This window comes from Glycine soja, chromosome 4, assembly GCF_004193775.1.
Source record: "Glycine soja cultivar W05 chromosome 4, ASM419377v2, whole genome shotgun sequence".
Classification (NCBI taxonomy): Eukaryota; Viridiplantae; Streptophyta; class Magnoliopsida; order Fabales; family Fabaceae; genus Glycine; species Glycine soja.
Window position 1 is genome coordinate 20,772,452 of NC_041005.1, and position 20,328 is coordinate 20,792,779.

At 32.9% G+C, this 20,328-nt stretch overlaps 1 protein-coding gene across 1 annotated transcript; it reads left to right on the forward strand.

The window, feature by feature from the left end:
- The first annotated feature begins 9,030 nt into the window (after window positions 1–9,030).
- On the forward strand, window positions 9,031–9,721 carry LOC114410665 (protein MAIN-LIKE 2-like). Its single transcript, XM_028374616.1, has 2 exons — window positions 9,031–9,075; window positions 9,155–9,721. The coding sequence occupies exons 1-2, from the start codon at window positions 9,031–9,033 to the stop codon at window positions 9,719–9,721; spliced, it is 612 nt and encodes a 203-aa protein (XP_028230417.1).
- The last annotated feature ends 10,607 nt before the right edge of the window (window positions 9,722–20,328 follow it).

A 20,328-nucleotide genomic window follows, 5' to 3' on the forward strand; every position in this document is an offset into this window, starting at 1 on the left:
CAAAAATCAAACATACTAAGGTTTCAATTTTAATTTCAATACATTAATTATTTATGTTCAATTATTTTATTATAAAATATTATAGTTTGAATTTTATCATGTTTTTTTAAGGATTCGTTATTAAGGTGAGTTATGAAAAAAGTTTAAAAAAAAAATAAAGAGAAAGAGTTGCTGGATTTAAAAAGCTCTGTCTCTCTCTCTCTCTCCGGTCTAACCGGAAACATTAGTGTGATTTGTATATTTTGTTGAATGTTTCATTTTTTTTACGGTCTTTAACCAAATAAAGTGTATGAATGTAATTCAACTCGAAAATGATAGAATATTAATTGCATGGTTAATTTATTTTACTGTATCAGTATCATTCTTCGCTTATAAAAATTAAAGCTTTATACCATTTTCATTTCTTTATTTAGATAGTATATATATGAGGTTATAGGTTAATCTCAGTAACATCATTGTATACGTACGAATAATTTGAAGTTTAAATTTGTGAGCAAGATATTTAAGAATGAATACATTAATTTTTAAAATATAAAAAATATCACATGTATCTTAAAAAAAACAATAATTTAGCTTGTATCAGCTATTTAGCTTCTTTCAATTTTAAAAATATGACACTTTTGTTATAGTTTTTATACAAGAATAATGTGCTTTTCGTCGCATATCAAAGACTAAGAACACATAATTTCTGTAATTTTTAAGTAATAAATATGAGTAAAATTTAAATAGATGCCTTTTATGCATTTTTCAAAGATAAATATGATTAGTATTCAAGGATAAATATCAAAACAAATTAGTTTTAAAATATAATTAATATAACTGATATTTGCAATTTATCAAATGTTAGGGTAAGATTTATACATTTTTAATAAATAAGGTGTCTGATGTCAATGTTTTTTTCAAAAAAAGAATTTATTTAGATAATTAAATAGTTAATAAAGTTAAATTCAATCGATGCAGAGTCATGACTTTGGATGACGAAAGAAAATAATGAGAAAATGGGTGAATTATATAATTTGTTTATTTGAATAGTGATGTTACTGCATTGTGGTTTTTGTTTCTTTATTTAACCATACAGATATATATAGCATGCTAGTGATTCTTTTAGACTATTTGGGTCTTGTAATATTTTTTTTATCATTAAGAAAGTAGTAAAGATAAAACTAGCAATAAAGGAATGACAGACCTACTAGAGGAACAAAAATGAAAGAAAAGTTTATCATAAAATGGATATCTCAATTTATTATTTGTACTTTATATATATTATTATTTTTACATTTATATGTATTATTATTTTTATTTTTTTATTCTTATTTATATTACTATATAAAGATAGTTTGTAATCACTAGAATTTCTATATATTTGTACTTAGTATATAATAATTCTAGTGATTATAGCTAAGCCAATATATATCACAATATAATAAAAGAATTTTTTGCTAGACAAAGCATCCGCAAGGAGGTTATGCCTCATCCCTCCTGGAGCTAAGTCTCAAGAAATAAAATCAACATCAGAAGATGATCCTAGCTTGGCCGACCAATCCGCACAATGATTAGTCTCTCTAAGCACATGTTGCAAACTTAAATTCCAATGTTTATTCTGGATCGGAGTTGATAAATTTTGCTGATAAGAATAGCATATGGATGGCAATTGTTGTACTTCTCCTTCAACAATTGAAGGGCCACCATAGAGTCAGACTCACAAACAATAGTTTTCTGTCCCAAGTTCCATGCCAAGAGCAAGCCTCGGTGGATAGCTTGTAATTCAGCATAGCTTGTAATTTCTGTTTTGAGGGTCATAGTTCGTGTTTCTTTAATAAAAGTTTCATCTTTGCTTTTTAAAAAAATATTATTTGTTTGAAATAATTGAAATAAAAAGAAAAAATATAAATAAGCAAAAAAGATAAAAATTAGTATAAAAAAAGGTTAGATTGTCAGCTTTATTCCTTAAAAGAAGTTATTGTAAAATATTTAGCTAAAAAAAGATTTCCAAAAAACATTCTTGACATGGGAATGTTATTTTTTTAAAATTGATATCAAACGCCCTTATCAAATGCTTCCTAAATCACTCTCTCCAAAATCAACTTTTTTATATAGTCCTCTCTTCAAAATTAACCAAGTCAAAAGATGTATAATTTTTTTTAGGAAGTGTTTGATAGGGGAGAAATATTTTATATCCAAGAATCATAATTCCTGAGAAAGTCAACTACAGGAAATCATGATTCCTAATAATGTGTATAATATGTTTAGTTTGTCTTAATATATTTTCTGATAATGAAAGATTTATATAAAATACGTCACTAAAACTTTTCTTCCACTAAAAAAAATTGAATTCCTATTCTTTCCTTGAAAATGTTTTTGTGAGAAAATGAATTAAAATTGATTTCCAAAAATCATAATTTCTTAACATTTTATTTATTAATTACATACACCATATAAAATATGCATGACAAGTGAAAAGAAGAATAACAAGCTTGAGAACTTACCTTAACTAAATTAATATTCTACTTCTTCCCTTGCTATTTCATTTGCTTCTTCTTCCTCTAACTCTCGCTGCTTTTCTGCTTTTTATTCTTCGGAGGCCATGTTTGTCTCAAACAATGGCCTCTACATAAGTCACAACATTTTCAGATTAACGGATATGGTTCAGGTTGAGGCCTGCATGTTTTGATAATTTGGTGTTTGGGTCAACGGATATCATATCCTCTTGCAAGCTGTAACACACGGTATTATTATGGTTGACAATTTGTTTATCAATATTTTGCTCGGGACATAAGAACTGTTTTTTCAATAAATTAAATTAGAAATTTATCAGTATGTAACTGTATAACATTACTTTTTAACTAATAAATAAATATGATTACTATTTTTTGATATTTTTTAAAGTCTATGTCAAAAATTCTATATTCAATTTTTTTATTAGCAATGTTGATTGTTAATTTATTTATTTTTTGTTAGTGGAAAAATCAAATCAACAACTTTTTCCTCCCATTCTTCTACTTTTACTACCGACCAAATTTATAACTCCATTCTCCATTATTCTTCTACTTTTACTACCCGACCAAATTCATAACTCCATTCTATATCCATGTTGACATTTGAAAACAAAGTTGGGAATGTCCATGTGTACAGGGAAGCAAATGAAGTTTTTTTTTTTTGGAGTTTCTCATAAGTTTTTTTTCAGAAACAATTTTATTTAAGACATGATCAAATGTGGACATTTCTCCTAGTAGGTAGAGTCATTCCAAGGTAAAACAATTGAAACACAAACAAAAATATATTTCATTTTAGCTTTATAAAGCAAAAAAGACCACGTTTATTAGAAAAAATGTCACATATGTTAATAAAAAAAACCCAATATATAATAAAATAAAACATTTCTTTTAAAATTTGATTTAGACCTCATTTATTGTTGGATTGATCTTGTCAATAAAAATTAAAACCTTAATTTATTACGTTATGAGATGTTAATCCCATTTATCGTATCCAACTCCCGTCTCGTGGAAGCAAATGAAGTTGTGGATATCTTGCTTCTTGCTTCTTTGATTCATTCACATAATGTAGGATTACATATTATGCATACTCCACCTATTGGGTCATGGGATTGTCTTTGTGCAACCAACAAAATTGCTGGTGCACCCAACTTTTTAAGTGAAGTGACAAAAATGTCCTTCACTTAAAAATTTAAAAACACTCTCCCTCTTCAGCTCCCCCTCCCCCAATTCCAACCGAGAGGAAGTTACGTTGAGTGCCCAGAGGGAGCGCTAAGCCCGTCCTAGTGTAGAGGGGGTTGCGCTAAGCCTAAACTCTTGTGCTAGACGCAAGAAGTTGACTTCGGCTTAGCGCGACAGTCTCGCTAAGCGAAATTTGCAGGTTATAAATACATCCTCAGGGTGAAAAACATGATTTTTTCACTCTCCTCTTCTCCAAAAATGTCACCCAAAATCCTAAAACCTCATTTTTCACCACCCAAGACCACTGGTGGCCGCCGTAAGCCGTCGTGGCTTGTCGTTGGACCCGCACACCAAGAGGAACACTTTAATCATAGCGGAATCCTCAGAATCCTCCTCAAAGATTCAGTGGAGAAAATCCCTTAATCCTTCATTTCAAAGTTTCTCTAAGGTAATCTTGACTTCTAAACCTTCTCCTAGCTAGTTTGAGTTCCTCTTAGTGTCTCTTATGTGTTGAGTACTATAATGGGGTGTTTTTACACTTCCTTTGAAAAACACTAGAGAATGAGACATTGTAAAAGTTATCTTTTTATAACATTGAGGTTATTTTTGCAACATTCACTGAACCCCGGTCACATTGACGTGATCGGAATTTCAAAATGATGTTTCCTTTTTAAAGAACCCGAAATACCCCTCAGCCCTTTATGTTTTGATAAGGGTATTTGACCCCGAATGTTGTCATTGACCTTGCTTTTGAAATCTATATTGAATTTCCTTCAATTTGGCATATAGAGACTTGCGTTTTGGACGAACGAGCGTGAACAAGAGAGACCTTTGAGTAACGCAAAGAGGAACTGACGGAGAGCTCACGATAGGTGAGGGGAGTTTATTATAAAATTTACCATTTTTGATACCATAGTTAGGGTTAGGGAACCTAACTAAGGGAATACATGCCTGTCCCTATTGCATGCTGAGTTTTTCTTTAGAAAACAATGCTTTTGACAAATGGAATGCGATAAATATATTGTTGATGAATAAAATTATTGTCCTTATTTGACTTGTGTTGTTTGAAGACCTAGGAAGTGTGAATCTCAGGCATGAAAATATATGTATATGCGGAATGCGACTTACTGTTGATGTTGCTATTGATGACTTTAATTGATATTTATGATGATATTGATTTGAGATGACGTTGCTAATGAAGATCATGTCAACATGAATTGATGTTATTGTTGATGATTATGTGAATATGAAACGAGGTTGTTGTTGTTGTTGATAACGTCATTGAGATGAGATGATGTTTTATGTTGAGAATGATATTGAAATGGAATGTTGATGATGTTGGAAATGCATTGAGATGTGCATGTTGTGTATGTACATGGGGGGTGAAATTACCTTGTCGGACATCCCTTGTGGGGGAAATAGAGTGATTAAAGAATCTAAACATCTCCGAAAGGGGATGGTTAGGAGCTTTAATCTGTCCATGGTCTTTGCACTTGATGACGCCATGTTTCATACGTTGGATGTTGTGTATGTTCGTGGGGGAGGGGGGGTGCATTGACCTTGTCGGATGTCTCTTGTGTGGGAAAATAAAGTGGTTAAAGAGTTTAAACATCTTCGAGGGGATGTTTAGGATCTTTAATTCATCCATGGTCTTTGTACTTGATGGTGTTCACGTTCATACGTTGTATGTTGTGTATGTTCATGGGGGGTGCATTGACCTTGTTGGATGTCCCTAGTGGGGGAAAATAAAGTGGTTAAAGATTTTAAACATCTCTGAGGGGATGGCTTAGGATCTTTAACTCATCCATGGTCATTGTACTTGATGGTGCCCATGTTTCATGCCTCATACGCCACAGGAAATAGTATAAACTATGGAAGTATGTACGTTGTACTAGGGGGTGCGTCACCTGGTAGGGAACTCCCTTGTGGCCCAAGCTGATCATCGGGGGGGGGGAGTTACGGTGCACGACTGGGTGGCCTTGACAATTACTGCATAGTTTCCCTAAGTGAGGTGTCGTGTGGACACGCTTAGGCTATTTCCTTGGTTGATGGTACGTACCACATTGCATCTGAGAGTTGAGGTCAGGTGCATGCATCATTCTGAGCAGTATTGATTGGATCCATGGATGGATGATGAATAATTGTTGAGTGTGGGTGTTGAATAATGAATGTTGTGTAAGCTCATGATGTTTGCCTATGTTTTCTTGCTAATTGTGATTATTTGGATTTAGCATTGGTTCTTTTTATAATGAACTCACCCTTGCAATTTTGTATTGTGTGGTTGATACATGTGATGATCGTGAACCTTGTTCGTGGGAGCAGAATGACAGCACTAGGGTGCAGGAAGTGAGATTCTGTTGAGGAACCACCGAGCCGACGTGATGACGTTGGGATTATTTTGGGAGAGAGTTGTGTTTTGTTAATCAACTCCTCCATAGTTGGTTCCATGATTCTTTTGTTGAATTAAAGATGTAAATCACAGATTTGAATTATATGTATGAACAAGTTTAATTTCCATTATGTGAATGATGTGCATTGAGTTACTATACTAATATATATGTATCCACTTAAGTAATGTGTGTTGTTTGGTGTCTATATGTTGAGACAAAAATTACTTTCATCTTTTTATAAGCAAATTAATGGAGTTTTCATTTAAAATTTGAAATAATCGCGATTTAGAGTGGTGATATCGTGGTGGGTCGTTACAACAACCAGCACTTGCTAACAAACCACCGTAACCAATGCTCCTCGACCAAAATGGACACAACAACAAAGGAACACCTCTCGTGATAATGAATGAATGCAAAGAAGAAAGCAATACAATGAATGGTGCGTGAAGAAGTCAAAAGGAAGAAGAAGTTAGTAGGGGGTTGATGTGTCATTATTTTCTCCTATTTCTTAACCCTTTTTGTCACCATTTTAATTACTGATTAGTCTTAATTGTCAAATTAATTATGAAGTTTTATCATTTGGGCCTAATGGACTAATTTTGTGTTTTTAATTTAATTTCAAGAGAATTATAAGCAATTGGGCTTGAATCCGGAATTGGGCTTGGACTTGAAGAGAGCAGACAATTTTATTTTATCAAATCTTATCTTATCCATATTTTATCTCATCTAGATATTAGTTCATCCAATCTTATCTTATCTTATCTAGATTTTATTTCATCTAGATTTTATTTTATCAAATCTTATCTTATCTTGTCCAGATTTTATTTTATTTATGGGCTTGGACTTAAAACAGATTTGTGAGCTTTGGGGCTGAGAACCTATATAATAGCACCAAGGTTTTAGTTTTAGGAGTCCTTTTTCTTTTGGGAGAAAGAATAATTTTAAGTTTTGCAATTCCAGTTTTTACTATTCACGTAGCAATAAAATTTCATTTTCTGCTTCAATCTGCAATTTCGTTTTCTACTGATTAATGGAAGGCTAAGTCTTCAGCGTTGTTTTCTCTTGAGGATCAAGCACAACTCTCTTTGAGGTTTTATTATTACTATTGAATTCTGCTCAGTTTTTCCTCTTCACCAATTACTCTGTATTTGTTGCTATTAATCCATGCATGCTTAGTGCTTGATTAATTGTCTCTGTGCTTAATTTACGTTCATGCTTAATGATCAGTTTCGTTCATGAATAATTGGTGTATGTGTTGCTTAATCACATAATGACAGCTTTATGTTAATTTTCGCTTAGTAATTTAATTTAAGGTTGGATTAAGTGGTTGAACTGATTAAGGATACATTCTCGTAACCTAGGATAAGAGACTTACTTGTGAATCAAGGGGAAACAACATGTTTTAATTCTGTTATTTTCTAATTAAAATTTGCTCGCTGTTTAAATTACAAAAACAACAACCCCCCCCCCCCAATTCATTATTATTTTATTACTATATGTTATGAATGTTTGGTTGATCATTGCTCGTTGGGAGACGACCTAAGATCACTTCCTAGATACTGCATTTTTAATGTTTATTTGATTCGGGTACGATCTCAATCAGGGGTATTTATGGAATTTCAAAAAATTACTGCTTGTGCAAGAGAAAAGCTAGGTGCACAAAGCAATTCCCTTGGGTCATGGGTGTGTTCATTTCAATCTGAGACATATAATGGGTTGGCATCTCTTTAATGACAATTGCTTTGGGCACCAGGAGAAATGCTAGTACACCCAAAAAATTTGTGAAGTGGCAAATATGTCCTTCACTTAATTTTTAAAAACGCTTCCCCCTCGTTTTATTTTCACATCGTCTGTACATGCTTCTTCTTCTTCGTTCTTGGTCTGTTTTTGTCTCTGTGCCGTCGTCGCTCGTGCCGCTGTTCGTGCCGCCATTGACCACAAGCTCAATCATCATCGTCTTCTGCCTCTTTGTTGTAAGTCTCCCTTCCCTCTCTATCGATCTGTGGCGTTGTTGGTGGTTTTTGGTTGTTGGAAATTCATATAAGCCATACGGATTAACAATCAGTATGACTTATATGGATTGCCATGGATTTTCAATCCGTATATTTTTTAAAAATAATTAATTAATAATAAAATAACTTATTTTTTAAAAATAATTTAATAATTCAGATGTTATAAAATTTATTTTATAAAAACAAATTATTAGATTTTTTAATATTTATTTATTTAATTATTTTTATTTGTTTATTTAAGTTTTTTTTAATAATTAATTAATTCCAAAAAAAGTAATTAATCTTTTTTCTTTAAGAAATTAAATTATATTTGAAATTTTAAATATTTATTCGTAAAATATTTAAATATGATTGATTGTTAATTTTTATAAGTATATATTGTACAAATTAGTGTAACAAGAAAATCTATATATGTAAGTGACAATTTTTTTATTGATGTAGTTATATAAATTTTTTGACAATAATAGTAATAAATATTTATATAAATAATATTTGGTAGTGTAAAAAAATAATTATTCATTGGAAATTTAAGAAATTGTTGTAGGATTTTCATCGTATATTTAAGTGTACATCAATCACTGATGTGCAGTCTAAAAAAAATTTAATCATGCTTTTAATGTGTAGATTATTATTTGAATGATGTCATTAATTGTTAATCAACCTTTTAATGTGCAGATTATGGTTAGAGCTAGAGGTTTGGGTCGGGCTTTAGGTAGGGTTATAGGAAGAGCTTTAAGTAGAGAAGTAAACCATGATGCTGATGAAGGCCCTCAGCGACGAAGGCCCACAACATCTGCACGTAGGCAATGGGAAGTTGCGCCTATTGCTGAGGATGTTAAGCATGTGGATCATGCTGCTAAGGAGGTCCATGAACAACCTCAAGAGGCACCTGCTGCTGATGTAGTTAGTGATGTGGAGGGTTTTCCAGGCAGGCCTCACAACACATAAGTTTTGATGGACTATGTTCATCATGTGACTGTGATAGTTTGGAATGAAGAGGTAGTTATATTTTAATATTAATAATATTTTCATTAAGTATTTGTTATTATTGTTCAAATTATTTATTTTTTATTTTTAGGAACGTCCTGAGTTGAAGTTGTTCTCCCATGGAAGGAAGGTAGAGAAATTTGGCAGGTCAGCTCCTAAGATTGAAAGCTTAGTGGTTGTCACAGGATTAAGTCCTCTGATCGCATGTTCGCTGGACAATGGTGATCGGGGACTTATGTCTACTTTTGCAGAGAGGTGGCATAAGGAAACTAGTAGTTTCCATTTGCTGGTAGGAGAGGTGACTATCACCCTGGATGATATGGCATCGTTGCTACATCTAACTATTACAGGCACCTTCAATAGCTTTGAGGTTCTTCATGTGAACGATGTCATGTTCCTCTTAGTTGAATTGCTTGAAGTGAGTTCTGAAGAGGCAAGAGCTGAGACGATACAATGCCATGGGGCATATGTTCGTCTATCCTGGCTACGAGACATATATCGGAGCAAATGTGACGTGGCAAAGTGGACTATGGCAGCTCCAACATATTTGTTGCATCTACTAGGTTGCACACTATTTGCTAACAAGAGTGCCACACACGTGCATGTGGTGTTCTTGGATGCATTTCGTGACCTAATGCAAAGTGGAAGCTACGCATAAGGAGCTGCTGCATTGGTCCATATGTATGACAATTTGAATGATGCGTCAAAGAGCAGCATCAAGCAACTTGCAGGATATATCGCACTTTTATAGGTAATTTAAAATTTTGTTTTTAATTTATTTTTAGTTCTTTAGTTTATATTGAGTATTGTTTTGATTGTTTTTAAAATATGTGCAGTGTATGACGTTTGATATTGTGTGTTGGATTCCCTATGGTGACCACTGTGCATTCAGAGAGTTTGAGCGGATCTCTTTATTTTCCGGACACATCTATTGGGGTCCATCTATCGTCATACACCAAACAGAGAGGGTTGTGCGACAGTTTGGGTATCAACCATGTTTGGTTGACATAGTCAACAAACATTGACCATGGTCAGCAAATAATTTCAAACTTCTTAAGGCACTCAGAAAACTCTTGCTTAGAAGGACAATCCACCAAACTCCCCCAGGCCTTCATGACATGATCCCTTGCATTTTTTTGACCAACCAGGGTTTTATACTTTGCCTTGACATTCTTATCAATGTGAAACTGACACAACAAATTGGTAGCCTCAGGAAATATAGTTTGACTGCATTCATCAATGTTAGATCTCTATCAGCAACAATAACTCTAGGGGGTGCATCACGTCTGAGGAAAAGATCTCAAAACCGTTGTAGAGCCCAAACACATTATTTAGATATTCTCCATCCAAATAAGAAAAAGCAACAAAGAATGTCATCCCTATTGATGTTACACCAACAATATCAAGTAACGACAGCCTATACTTGTTTGTTTTGTATATACTATCTATTAAAAATACCAAATTATAGGCATTGGTTAATTTGACTGATCAGGATGACTCTAAAATATGTCACGTACAACATCTTCATCCTTCAATCTATGCCAATGAATATACTGATCCCGTTCATGAAGTTTCATTAGTTGTTGCATTTCAGTATTACTGTCTCTTATGGAAGAACAACAAGCATTTCTTGCATTGTAAATTTGCTTGATTGTTGCATAACTATTGGCATTGTGTTCCTTCAATGTTAGAAGAATATTTCTTAGTTTCATCATTGACTTTGTCATATCAGCAACACTGATCTTCTCATCCTTAGTCAGTCGACCAGCTTATGGATGTCCAACTAATGGCCAATTCATGATTCTCACTCCTACACATTAACTTCACCATCCATCTTCACCTCTCACCACTAGTTTCGCACGCAGCTTAAATGGACACCCACATTTTCTATTGTCAATAACTGTTCTTACCAAATATTTCTTCTTGGCCATATATTGACCACTCCTTTCACAACCAATTAAAACAAATGAGGTCCTTCATCTAATACCATTATTTGTGTCTCACCTCATAATCACTACCACAAAACCAATTTAATAAGCAATAGATCGAGCCCAATGTAGAACGTCATCAAGGGTAGCAAACACCTACAATGCAATCCATACAAGTTTAGTCTTTAAGGGACATTCATTTACTTACTTTAATAACAAAAATCATATGAATACTTGAAAAGTATTGAACGCATCACAATAATCAACATGTTCTTCATTCACACCCGCTTCATCTTCATTTTGTTCATTCATATCAACTTCTTCAGACATTATAATGTCATACATCCACTGATATTCGTCTATCTAAACAAAACATTCAAAAATTTCAATGACAAACAAAAAACCCCTAACCACAACATAATTATACTATCACACAATTTTCGCATTTTTTTACTGCATTTAATAAATTAATACATTAAATTTGAAAGGACAAAAAAACAAATTTATGTTTAAATGACTAAATTAAATTAAAACTATAAATTATTTTACCATTCATATCACTTTCAAACTATACAAACTACAACTTTCAAATGAATATTCAAACTATATCTATTTAAAAGTTTTTTAATTAACAATTCTAATTTTATTTAATTAAACAATAAAACAAATTTATAAAAATTGTAAACAAATTAAAAGGAACTTACAGATTGGCAATCCGTAAGTACCATACGGATTGACAATCTGTAAGGTTCTTACGGATTACCAATCCATAAGTTATATACAACTTGCGGATTATCAATCAGTAAATTGTATATAACTTATGGATTATCAATTCATAAGTTTAATGCGAAAAAAAACCAAATCGAACACCTTACCTCCGCCGTTAATGGCCAATCCAACCACCGCTACAACCTCTACTTGCCCACGAACCACCGTAGAGGTTGTAGCAGTGGTCTTATTGAACAAGTGGCCTTAATAACTTAAGAGGGGGGTGAATTAAGTTTTAAAGAATTTTTCGATTAACAAGTTTTAATCCTTTTTTTAAAAGATTTGTGATAGATTCATAATGTAGAAGAAGAAGCAACAATTAAATTAATCAATGTTCTTTAAACGTGCAAGACAAAATCAATTGCAATAAATACATGAGATAAGGGAAGAGAGAATTGCAAACTCAGTTTATACTGGTTCAGCCACTTCCTGTGCCTTCGTCTAGTCCTCAACCAAACCCACTTGAGATTTTTCACTATCCTTGTAAATTCATTACAACCTTTGAACACACCTTGGGATCCCTCACCCTTGTGTTCAAAATCCTTATAAGCCAAAAGACAAATAATCTCTTGATAACAATTGTGTTTATGAGATGTACAAAAAGATTTCTCCCCTTTAGAGTAGATAATACAAATTGAAGATCTTAGAATAATTCTCAATTGATTTGTATGTGTTTGTCCAAATTGTAGTTTTGAGAGAATTTGACAGTTAGGTTCTGTTTTTTGAAAAATCTCTTAATGTTTTCAAAGTAAAGATACACACATATATAGGCCCTTTGGTGGCTATTCAAAAACAATTTGAAGAGATGTGTCTTTTCAAAATATTTTCTGAAATCTTTAGTGAAAATAATTTAAAAACAAACTTTGAGACCAAAACTTATAGCAATCAAAATGAGATTCTTTTAACAAATTGACTAAGGCCTTATCTTTTCTTGATCTTGTTTGCTTGACCTTGAATCAATTGGAGCTTATCAAGTGAAATACTTTGGCTTCATCAAAACCTGTATACGTACATTTACATTCTCCCTCTTTTTGATGATGACAACCATCTATAGTGAAAGAGTAAAGAAAGTATCCATTTGTGTCATTCACTCCCCCTTAATTTTTTAGTAATTGCATAGTTGAAAAAAAATTAAAGTTTGGATATATATTTCCAATTATGTGCAGAATAAATTTCAAAATAATTCCAAGAAAAATCCCTTTACCTATCTCTCCCTCTTTGTCAATATCAAAAACAAGGTAGGAGCAGAAAAATCATTCACATTTAAAGGCAACAATTGATATAGCAGGACCATACCGTGCAGAGAATCATTCAAACAGAAAAATAGTAATTTAAAGGCAACGTAACATAAATTGAAAAGTACCAAGTTCTAAACAAATAACCAAAGGCAATAAATCTAAAGTGCTAAGGAACTTAATAACAAGTCATAAAGTCCTAAACATTATGATAATGAAAGAAATCTAAGGATCGGCTGGAGGATCAAAGCAACAATGAATAAAGCTCATATCATCCTCAAATCACGTGATGCGTGAATCCATGGAATCAAACCGGTCGCCGACAAAGGCACGAAGATCTCGAAGCTTGCTAAGAACATCATGCAGCAATAAAGAGGAGGGATCCCTTGGTGGTGGAGATGGAGTGCATTCATCAGGAGCATTAGGCGGGAGATCCTATTTATGAACCCCATTTAGATCCTTCCTATACCCAAAGGACACAACTGCAGTGGCCAAAAATGGTAAAGGAACGTTTAACCTTAACAAAAGGTTCATTAGCAAAAGGAATGTTGAAGTGCTGCAGAATTCAAGTAACAAGGTGGGGATAAGGGAGAGGTGCATTTTCCCGTAATGCCTTATGCATATGGTAGCGAACAAGATGGGCCCATTCAATTTGACGACCAGTTTGTAGGGCCTATAACAGAATCATATCCTCCTCAGAGGCTTGGCAAGATTTGTGGAACGAGGAAGAAATACTTGACACATAATATAATGCAAGATACGATATTCAAAGGTAAAAGAACCAACAAGTAAATGACCAGTCATATCAGATGTTCAACATAGAGCATTTTTTGAGCATCATGACTAGAATAAATGGATTTCCAATCATCAACTAAGGTGCCCTCAAAAGGTACACCTTGACTACTCAATTTGGTGAGAGAATAGAACAAGGATTGATCAACAACAATGGGTATTTTGTGTACCTTAGAGAATATGAATCCATAACAAATTTCCAAATTGTTATAAAAGACTCGAACTAATTCCGGATAATAAGGCAATTCAGAGTCATAAAATCTACTACTTCAGAGTTTTGAAAAACTTGATAACAATCAAAGGTTTCTCCCTCAAAGAAATTAAAATCAAGGAATTTGGGATCAAGAATGAAACGATTGAAAAAGAAGGAGTAATACCTTTGACATTGGTCATCGAAAGAAAACAGAGTGAGTGAGCGTGGTGAGGAAATGGAAGTATTGGTTGGTGTTGGAGAGTCACCGAAAGCACCACGGTGAGGTTGGCTTGTAGTGATGGTGGAAGAAGATGAACCCTTGCGTTTCTTTGATGATTTTGTCATTTCGTAAATTTTTTGAAGATTTTGATCGGTGGGTTTTGTAGAGAATTGAAAAAGATGAATTTTTTACTTTGTTAGATGCGGTTTGGTGAAGAAATGAGAAAGTTATGAGGTTTGGAAGATTTGAGGAGGTGTGGCGTTGTTAAAGAGAGAGAGGTTTAAGGTTCTGCACTTAGAGAGAGAGAGAGAGAGAGAGGAGAGAGAAAAGTTGTATTTAAAGTCAGGGATGACTGGTAATCAATTATAGCCCTTTGTAATTGATTACAATCGTGCTAAGTAATAGCCTAACTGCTTCTGGTAATCGATTTACAGCCTTTGGTAATCGATTACACCACCTTTGTTCTATGATAATCGATTACAGGTGTTGGTAATCGATTATAGGCCCTAAAAAATATCAAATACTCAAAAGAACACAGATCATAGGCAATTAAATGGATTAGGAATCTAAGTCATATTGGTCAATAAGTCCTAATCCTCTTCTAATACTAAAGAAACTTTTCTTGGGCAGAGGTTTTGTAAAGATATCAGCCAATTGATTCTTTGTGTCCATAAACTCTAATACACAATCCCCCTTTTGAACATGATATCTAAGGAAGTGATGCCTTATTTTAATATGTTTTGTTCTAGAGTGCAGAATAGGATTTTTAGATAGGTTGATTGCACTCGTATTGTCACAACGGATAGGAATATGATCAAGTATTAAGCCATAATTAGAGAATTGTTGTTTCATCCAAAGGATCTATGCACAACAACTTCCAGAAGAAATATAGTCCGCTTTTGCAGTTGATAAGGCAACACTATTTTGCTTATTTCTATGCCATGGTACTAATGTAGAACCAATAAAGTGACAAGTCCCACTAGTGCTTTTTCTATCGGTTTTGCATCCAGCAAAATTAGAATCAGAGTATCCTACTAAGTTATAAGAAGAATTATTAGGATACCATAATCCTAAATTTATAGTGCCTAACAAATATCTCATTTTTCTTTTAACGACACTTAGGTGAGATTCTTTGGGACTGGCTTGATATCTAGCACACATGCAAACACTAAACATAATATCTGGTCTACTTGCTGATAAATAAATAAGAGATCTGATCATATCTTTATATTTCTTTATATCTATTGATTTACCAGCTTCATCTTTATCCAAATAGCAAGCAGTGCTCATATGGGTGACCTTTGTTTAACATTTTCCATCCCAAACTTGTTAACTAATTCTTTGCAATATTTTGCTTGACTAATAAAGATTCCATTTTTGGTTTGTTTTATTTGCAATCCAAGAAAGAAATTCAACTCACCCGTCATGGACATTTCAAATTCACTTTGCATATCTTTAGAGAATTCTTTGCACAAGGAATCATTAGTAGAACCAAAGATTATATCATCTACACAAATTTGAACTAAGAGAATATCATGCATTTTTCCTTTTAATGAAAAGTGTGATATCAACCTTTCCTCTTGTAAAGCCCTTTTCTAAAAGAAATTTGCTCAATCGTTCATACCAAGCCCTAGGGGCTTGCTTTAAGCCATATAGAGCCTTTTTCAATTTAAAAACATGATTGGGCAAATGTGAATTTTCAAATCCAAGAGGTTGGTCAACATACACTTCTTCTTGAATAAATCCATTTAAAAATGCACTTTTAACATCCATTTGATAAAGTTAGAAATCCATTATTGATTCAAAAGCTAGTAACATTCTAATGACTTCTAGTCTAGCTACTGGAGCATAAGTTTCTTCATAATTTATTTCTTCTTCTTGGTTATATCCTTTAGCCACTAATCTAGCCTTATTCCTAATAACTATTCCATGTTCATCCAATTTGTTTCTAAATACCCATTTAGTTCCAATAATTGGATGATCATTAGGTCTATCAACTAATTCCTAAACTTGATTTCTTTCAAATTGATTTAATTCCTCTTGCATAACAATAATCCAATGTTCATCAATTATGGCTTCATTTATGTTTTTAGGTTCAATTAAAGAGACCAAAGCCATCTTATTGCATGCATCTTTAAGAGAGTGTCGAGTTGTTACCCCTTTTGAGTGTCTCCTATGATATTATCAAGAGGATGATACCTTGAAGTTCTCCACTCCTTTGGAAGATCCACATTTATTTGATTTTCTTTGGATTGAGAGTCTTTGTTATTTCCATCTTCTTTGCCTTTGTGAACTTTTTCATGAATATGCATATCTTCTAAAGTATCTGTAATATCATCAATTATTTCCTTTCTTGGCCTCTTAGAGTTAGTCTCATCAAAAGAAACATGAATTGATTCTTCAATAATTGTAGTTATTTTATTATATATTCTAAAAGCTTTACTATTCAAAGAATAGCCAAGAAATATACCTTCATCTGATTTTGCATCAAACTTGCCCAAGTTGTCTTTCCCATTATTTAACAAAAAGCATTTACATCCAAAAATATGAAGATGGGAAATATTTGGCTTTCTTCCTTTGTATAGTTCATATGGTGTTTTCTTTAAAATAGGTCTAATTAATGCTCTATTCATTATATAGCATGCAATATTAACAGCCTCAGCCCAGAAAATATTTAGGAAATTTGTATCATTAAGCATGGTTCTGGCTAATTCTTCTAATGATCTATTTTTCCTCTCAACTACTCCATTTTGTTGAGGGGTTCTAGGCGCAGAAAAATTATATACCATTTTCATCACAAAATAATTCAAAATCTTTATTCTCAAACTCCCCTCCATGATCACTTCTAATGGATGCAATGTTGAGATTTTTCTTATTTTGAATGATTTTGGCAAGTTTCTTAAAAGCATGAAATGCATCTCTTTTGTGAGCAAGAAATAGAGTCCATGTGAATCTTGAATAATCATCTACTATGACAAGAGCATAATAATTTCCACCAAAACTCATAGTTCTAGAATGACCAAAGAGATCCATGTGCAAAAGCTATAAGAGTTGAGTGGTAGAAACAATATTCTTTGATTTGAAAGAGAGTCTTACTTGTTTTCCCTTTTGACATGCGTCACATAATCTATCCTTTTCAAATTTTAGTTTTGGCAATCCAATTACTAAATATTATGAAATTAATTTATTTAAATGTTCCATATTTATATGAGCAATTCTCCGATGCCACAACCATGATTCATCCTCCTTGCTTAGAAAGCATTGAGCATGATTTGGGGTTTTATCTAGATTTATCATGTATACATTATTAATTCTATGTCCTACATGCTTTATTTTATTGTCATGTTTACTTTCAATAAAGCAATTATGAGAATCAAATGACACCAAAAACTATGGAGGTAGAGGGATTCGTACCTATTTTTCCAACTCCAAGAATTTTACCTTTGTTGTTGTCTCCATAAGTCACATGTCCACTATTCTTGGGAGAAATATGAGTAAACTTTGATGCATCTCCCGTCATGTGTTTAGAGCAACCGCTATCAATGTACCAACTTTTCTTCAACGAATCCTTCATTCATATAATCATTTTTTTTTATTTAGGTACCCAAATTTTCTTGGGTCCTTGAATGTTAGTTTTTACTAAAGACTCTTTTGGAACCCATATCATTCTTCCAATGCTACTACTATTTTTTTTCTAAAATAACATGTTGATGCACTATGACCTTTCTTACCATAGTAAAAGCATGTCAAGAAAGGAGAACTAGTCATTTGAGTAGATGCAAAGAAATTTTTATACATCCTTTGTTGTTTTTCAGGTTTATACCTCAATCCAACCTTATCAAAAACACATTTTGTTTTCTTAGTATAATATCTAAATTATTTTTACCAAGAGTAAATTTGGCAAGAGCATTTTTTAAATCTATAATTTCTTCTTTAAATTTGTTACAACATTTACATGAATGAGATGCTTCATTGCTTTCTTGTATTAAACATTTAGTGGAGGATTGGTTTGTATCTATTGATTTTAATGTTTTAACTTCAGATTTAAGATTTTCTAATTCTACATTAAATTTAAAAACTTCCTTTTCTAAATTTGAAATAGTTTTCTTAGAAAATGAAACTAATTTGGCAACTTTGACAGATTCTTTATGCAAGTCATTGAATGCATCTTGAAGTTCATCAAAAGAGATAGATAAGTCATAGTTAGAAGATGTTACCTCTTCTTTGCTTTCATAATTTTTGGCCATGAGACTTATATTTACGACTTCGTTTTCTGAATCACTTGATGAATCCATGCCATTATCTTCCCAAGTGATATATTTTTTCTTTCCTTTCTTATCTTTGAAGGTTTTCTGTTGGACAAGTGGCCTCAGAGATTTTAAGAAGAAGGGGGTTGAATTAAGATTTCGTTGACTATTCCTAATTGAAAATTTCTCTTTCTTAGATATTCCTTAGATTCAACTATTTCTTTAATTGTAAGTTACTCGAATAACAAATAAGGAGAAGTAAACTTAAAGAAATATAAACACAACAGAAAGTAAAAGAGATTAAGGAAAGAGAGAGTGCAAAACCGAATTTATACTGGTTCAGCCACAACCCGTGCCTACGTCCAGTCCCCAAGCAACCCGCTTGAGATTTCCGCTATCCTTGTAAAATCCTTTACAAGAAATGAACCACAAAGGACTTCCCTCCTTTGTGTTCAGTGATTACAACCAAGAAGTTATTCCCACTTCTAGCAATGAACCCCAAGGAACGTTGGTCCCTTGTGTCCAATGATAACAACCAAGAAGTTATACCCACTTCCTGCAATGAAACCAAAAGACATTGGTCTTTTGTGTCCAGTGATCAACCAAGAAGCAAATCCTGCTTCTTGCAATGAACCCAAGGAATGTTGGTCCCTTGTGTTCAGTGTTTGTAACCAAGAAGACCTTCTCTTGAAAACAGTCACCAAGAGTAGGTCTCTTGAAAAGCTTTTTGTAAGAATGGAGGAGAGGAAGAAAATAGAATAGCACAAGTTGTTGCCCAATGAACTTTTCTTGACAAAGCAAGTGTTGAACAAAAAATCTTAGAAAGAAGTTGAGAAATCTATTTGAAATTCGTGTCATGGTCACATATTTATAGCCATTTGATGGCTCTTGAAGAACCATGTTAAAAGTTGTGACTCTTGGCAATTTCTTCAAAACTAGTCACTTTAAAAGTTGTGACTCTCTTCAAAACTAGTCACTTTAAAAGTTGTGACTCTTGGCAAATTCTTCAAAAATCAGTCACTTTAAAAATTGTGACTCTTGGCAATTTATTTTTCAAAACCAGTTACGGTAATCGATTACCATTATAGTGTAATTGATTACACATCAACAGTTGTGACTCTTCATGTTTAGATTTGAAAACCAACTTTTAGAAATACTGGTAATCGATTACAAATGTTGTGTAATCGATTACACAAGTTTGAAAATATTTTATCACAAGTTGTGACTCTTGAAATTTTGAAATTCAACGTTCAAAAACATTGGTAATCGATTACATGCCATGGTAATCGATTACTACTTTGTAAAACAGTTATAAAACTGTTTTGGGCTTCTGATAATCGATTACTGCCTTATGGTAATCGACTACTAGAGAGTAAAAACTCTAGTAAAAGATTTTTCTTTGAAAAATTATTTTGGATAAATTGTGCTATTCAATCTTTTCTTTGAAAAATTCTTTTTATACTTATCTTGATGCTTTTCTTGAGGTTCTTGCATATCTTGAGTCTTCTCTTGAATCTTCACTTGAATCTTGATTCTTGTTTGAATGACTCTTTGATTCTTGAAACTTGCTTGAATCTTGATTCTTGACTTGAGTCTTTGGCATCATCAAAATAACTTTTGGCCATGAGACTTAGATTTACGACTTCGTTTTCTGAATCACTTGATGAATCCATGTCATTATCTTCCCAAGTGATATATGTTTTCTTTCCTTTCTTATCTTTGAAGGTTTTCTTGTCATATTTTTCCATTCTTCTTTTGAAGATTGGACAATCAACTCTTAGGTGCCCAGGTTGATTCCATTCATAGCATTTTGGAACTGATGAGGAATCTTCTTCTTTTCTCTTTGGATTAAAGTTTGATATTCTTCAATTTCCTTTGTTCC

What these genes read in the sequence shown, in the direction of transcription:
- LOC114410665 (XM_028374616.1), top strand. Translation starts at nt 9,031, where the DNA reads ATGGACTATGTTCATCATGTGACTGTGATAGTTTGGAATGAAGAG. An exon ending in TGATAGTTTGGAATGAAGAG is followed by an intron (nt 9,076 to 9,154) that starts GTAGTTATATTT and finishes TTTTATTTTTAG; the next exon opens with GAACGTCCTGAGTTGAAGTT.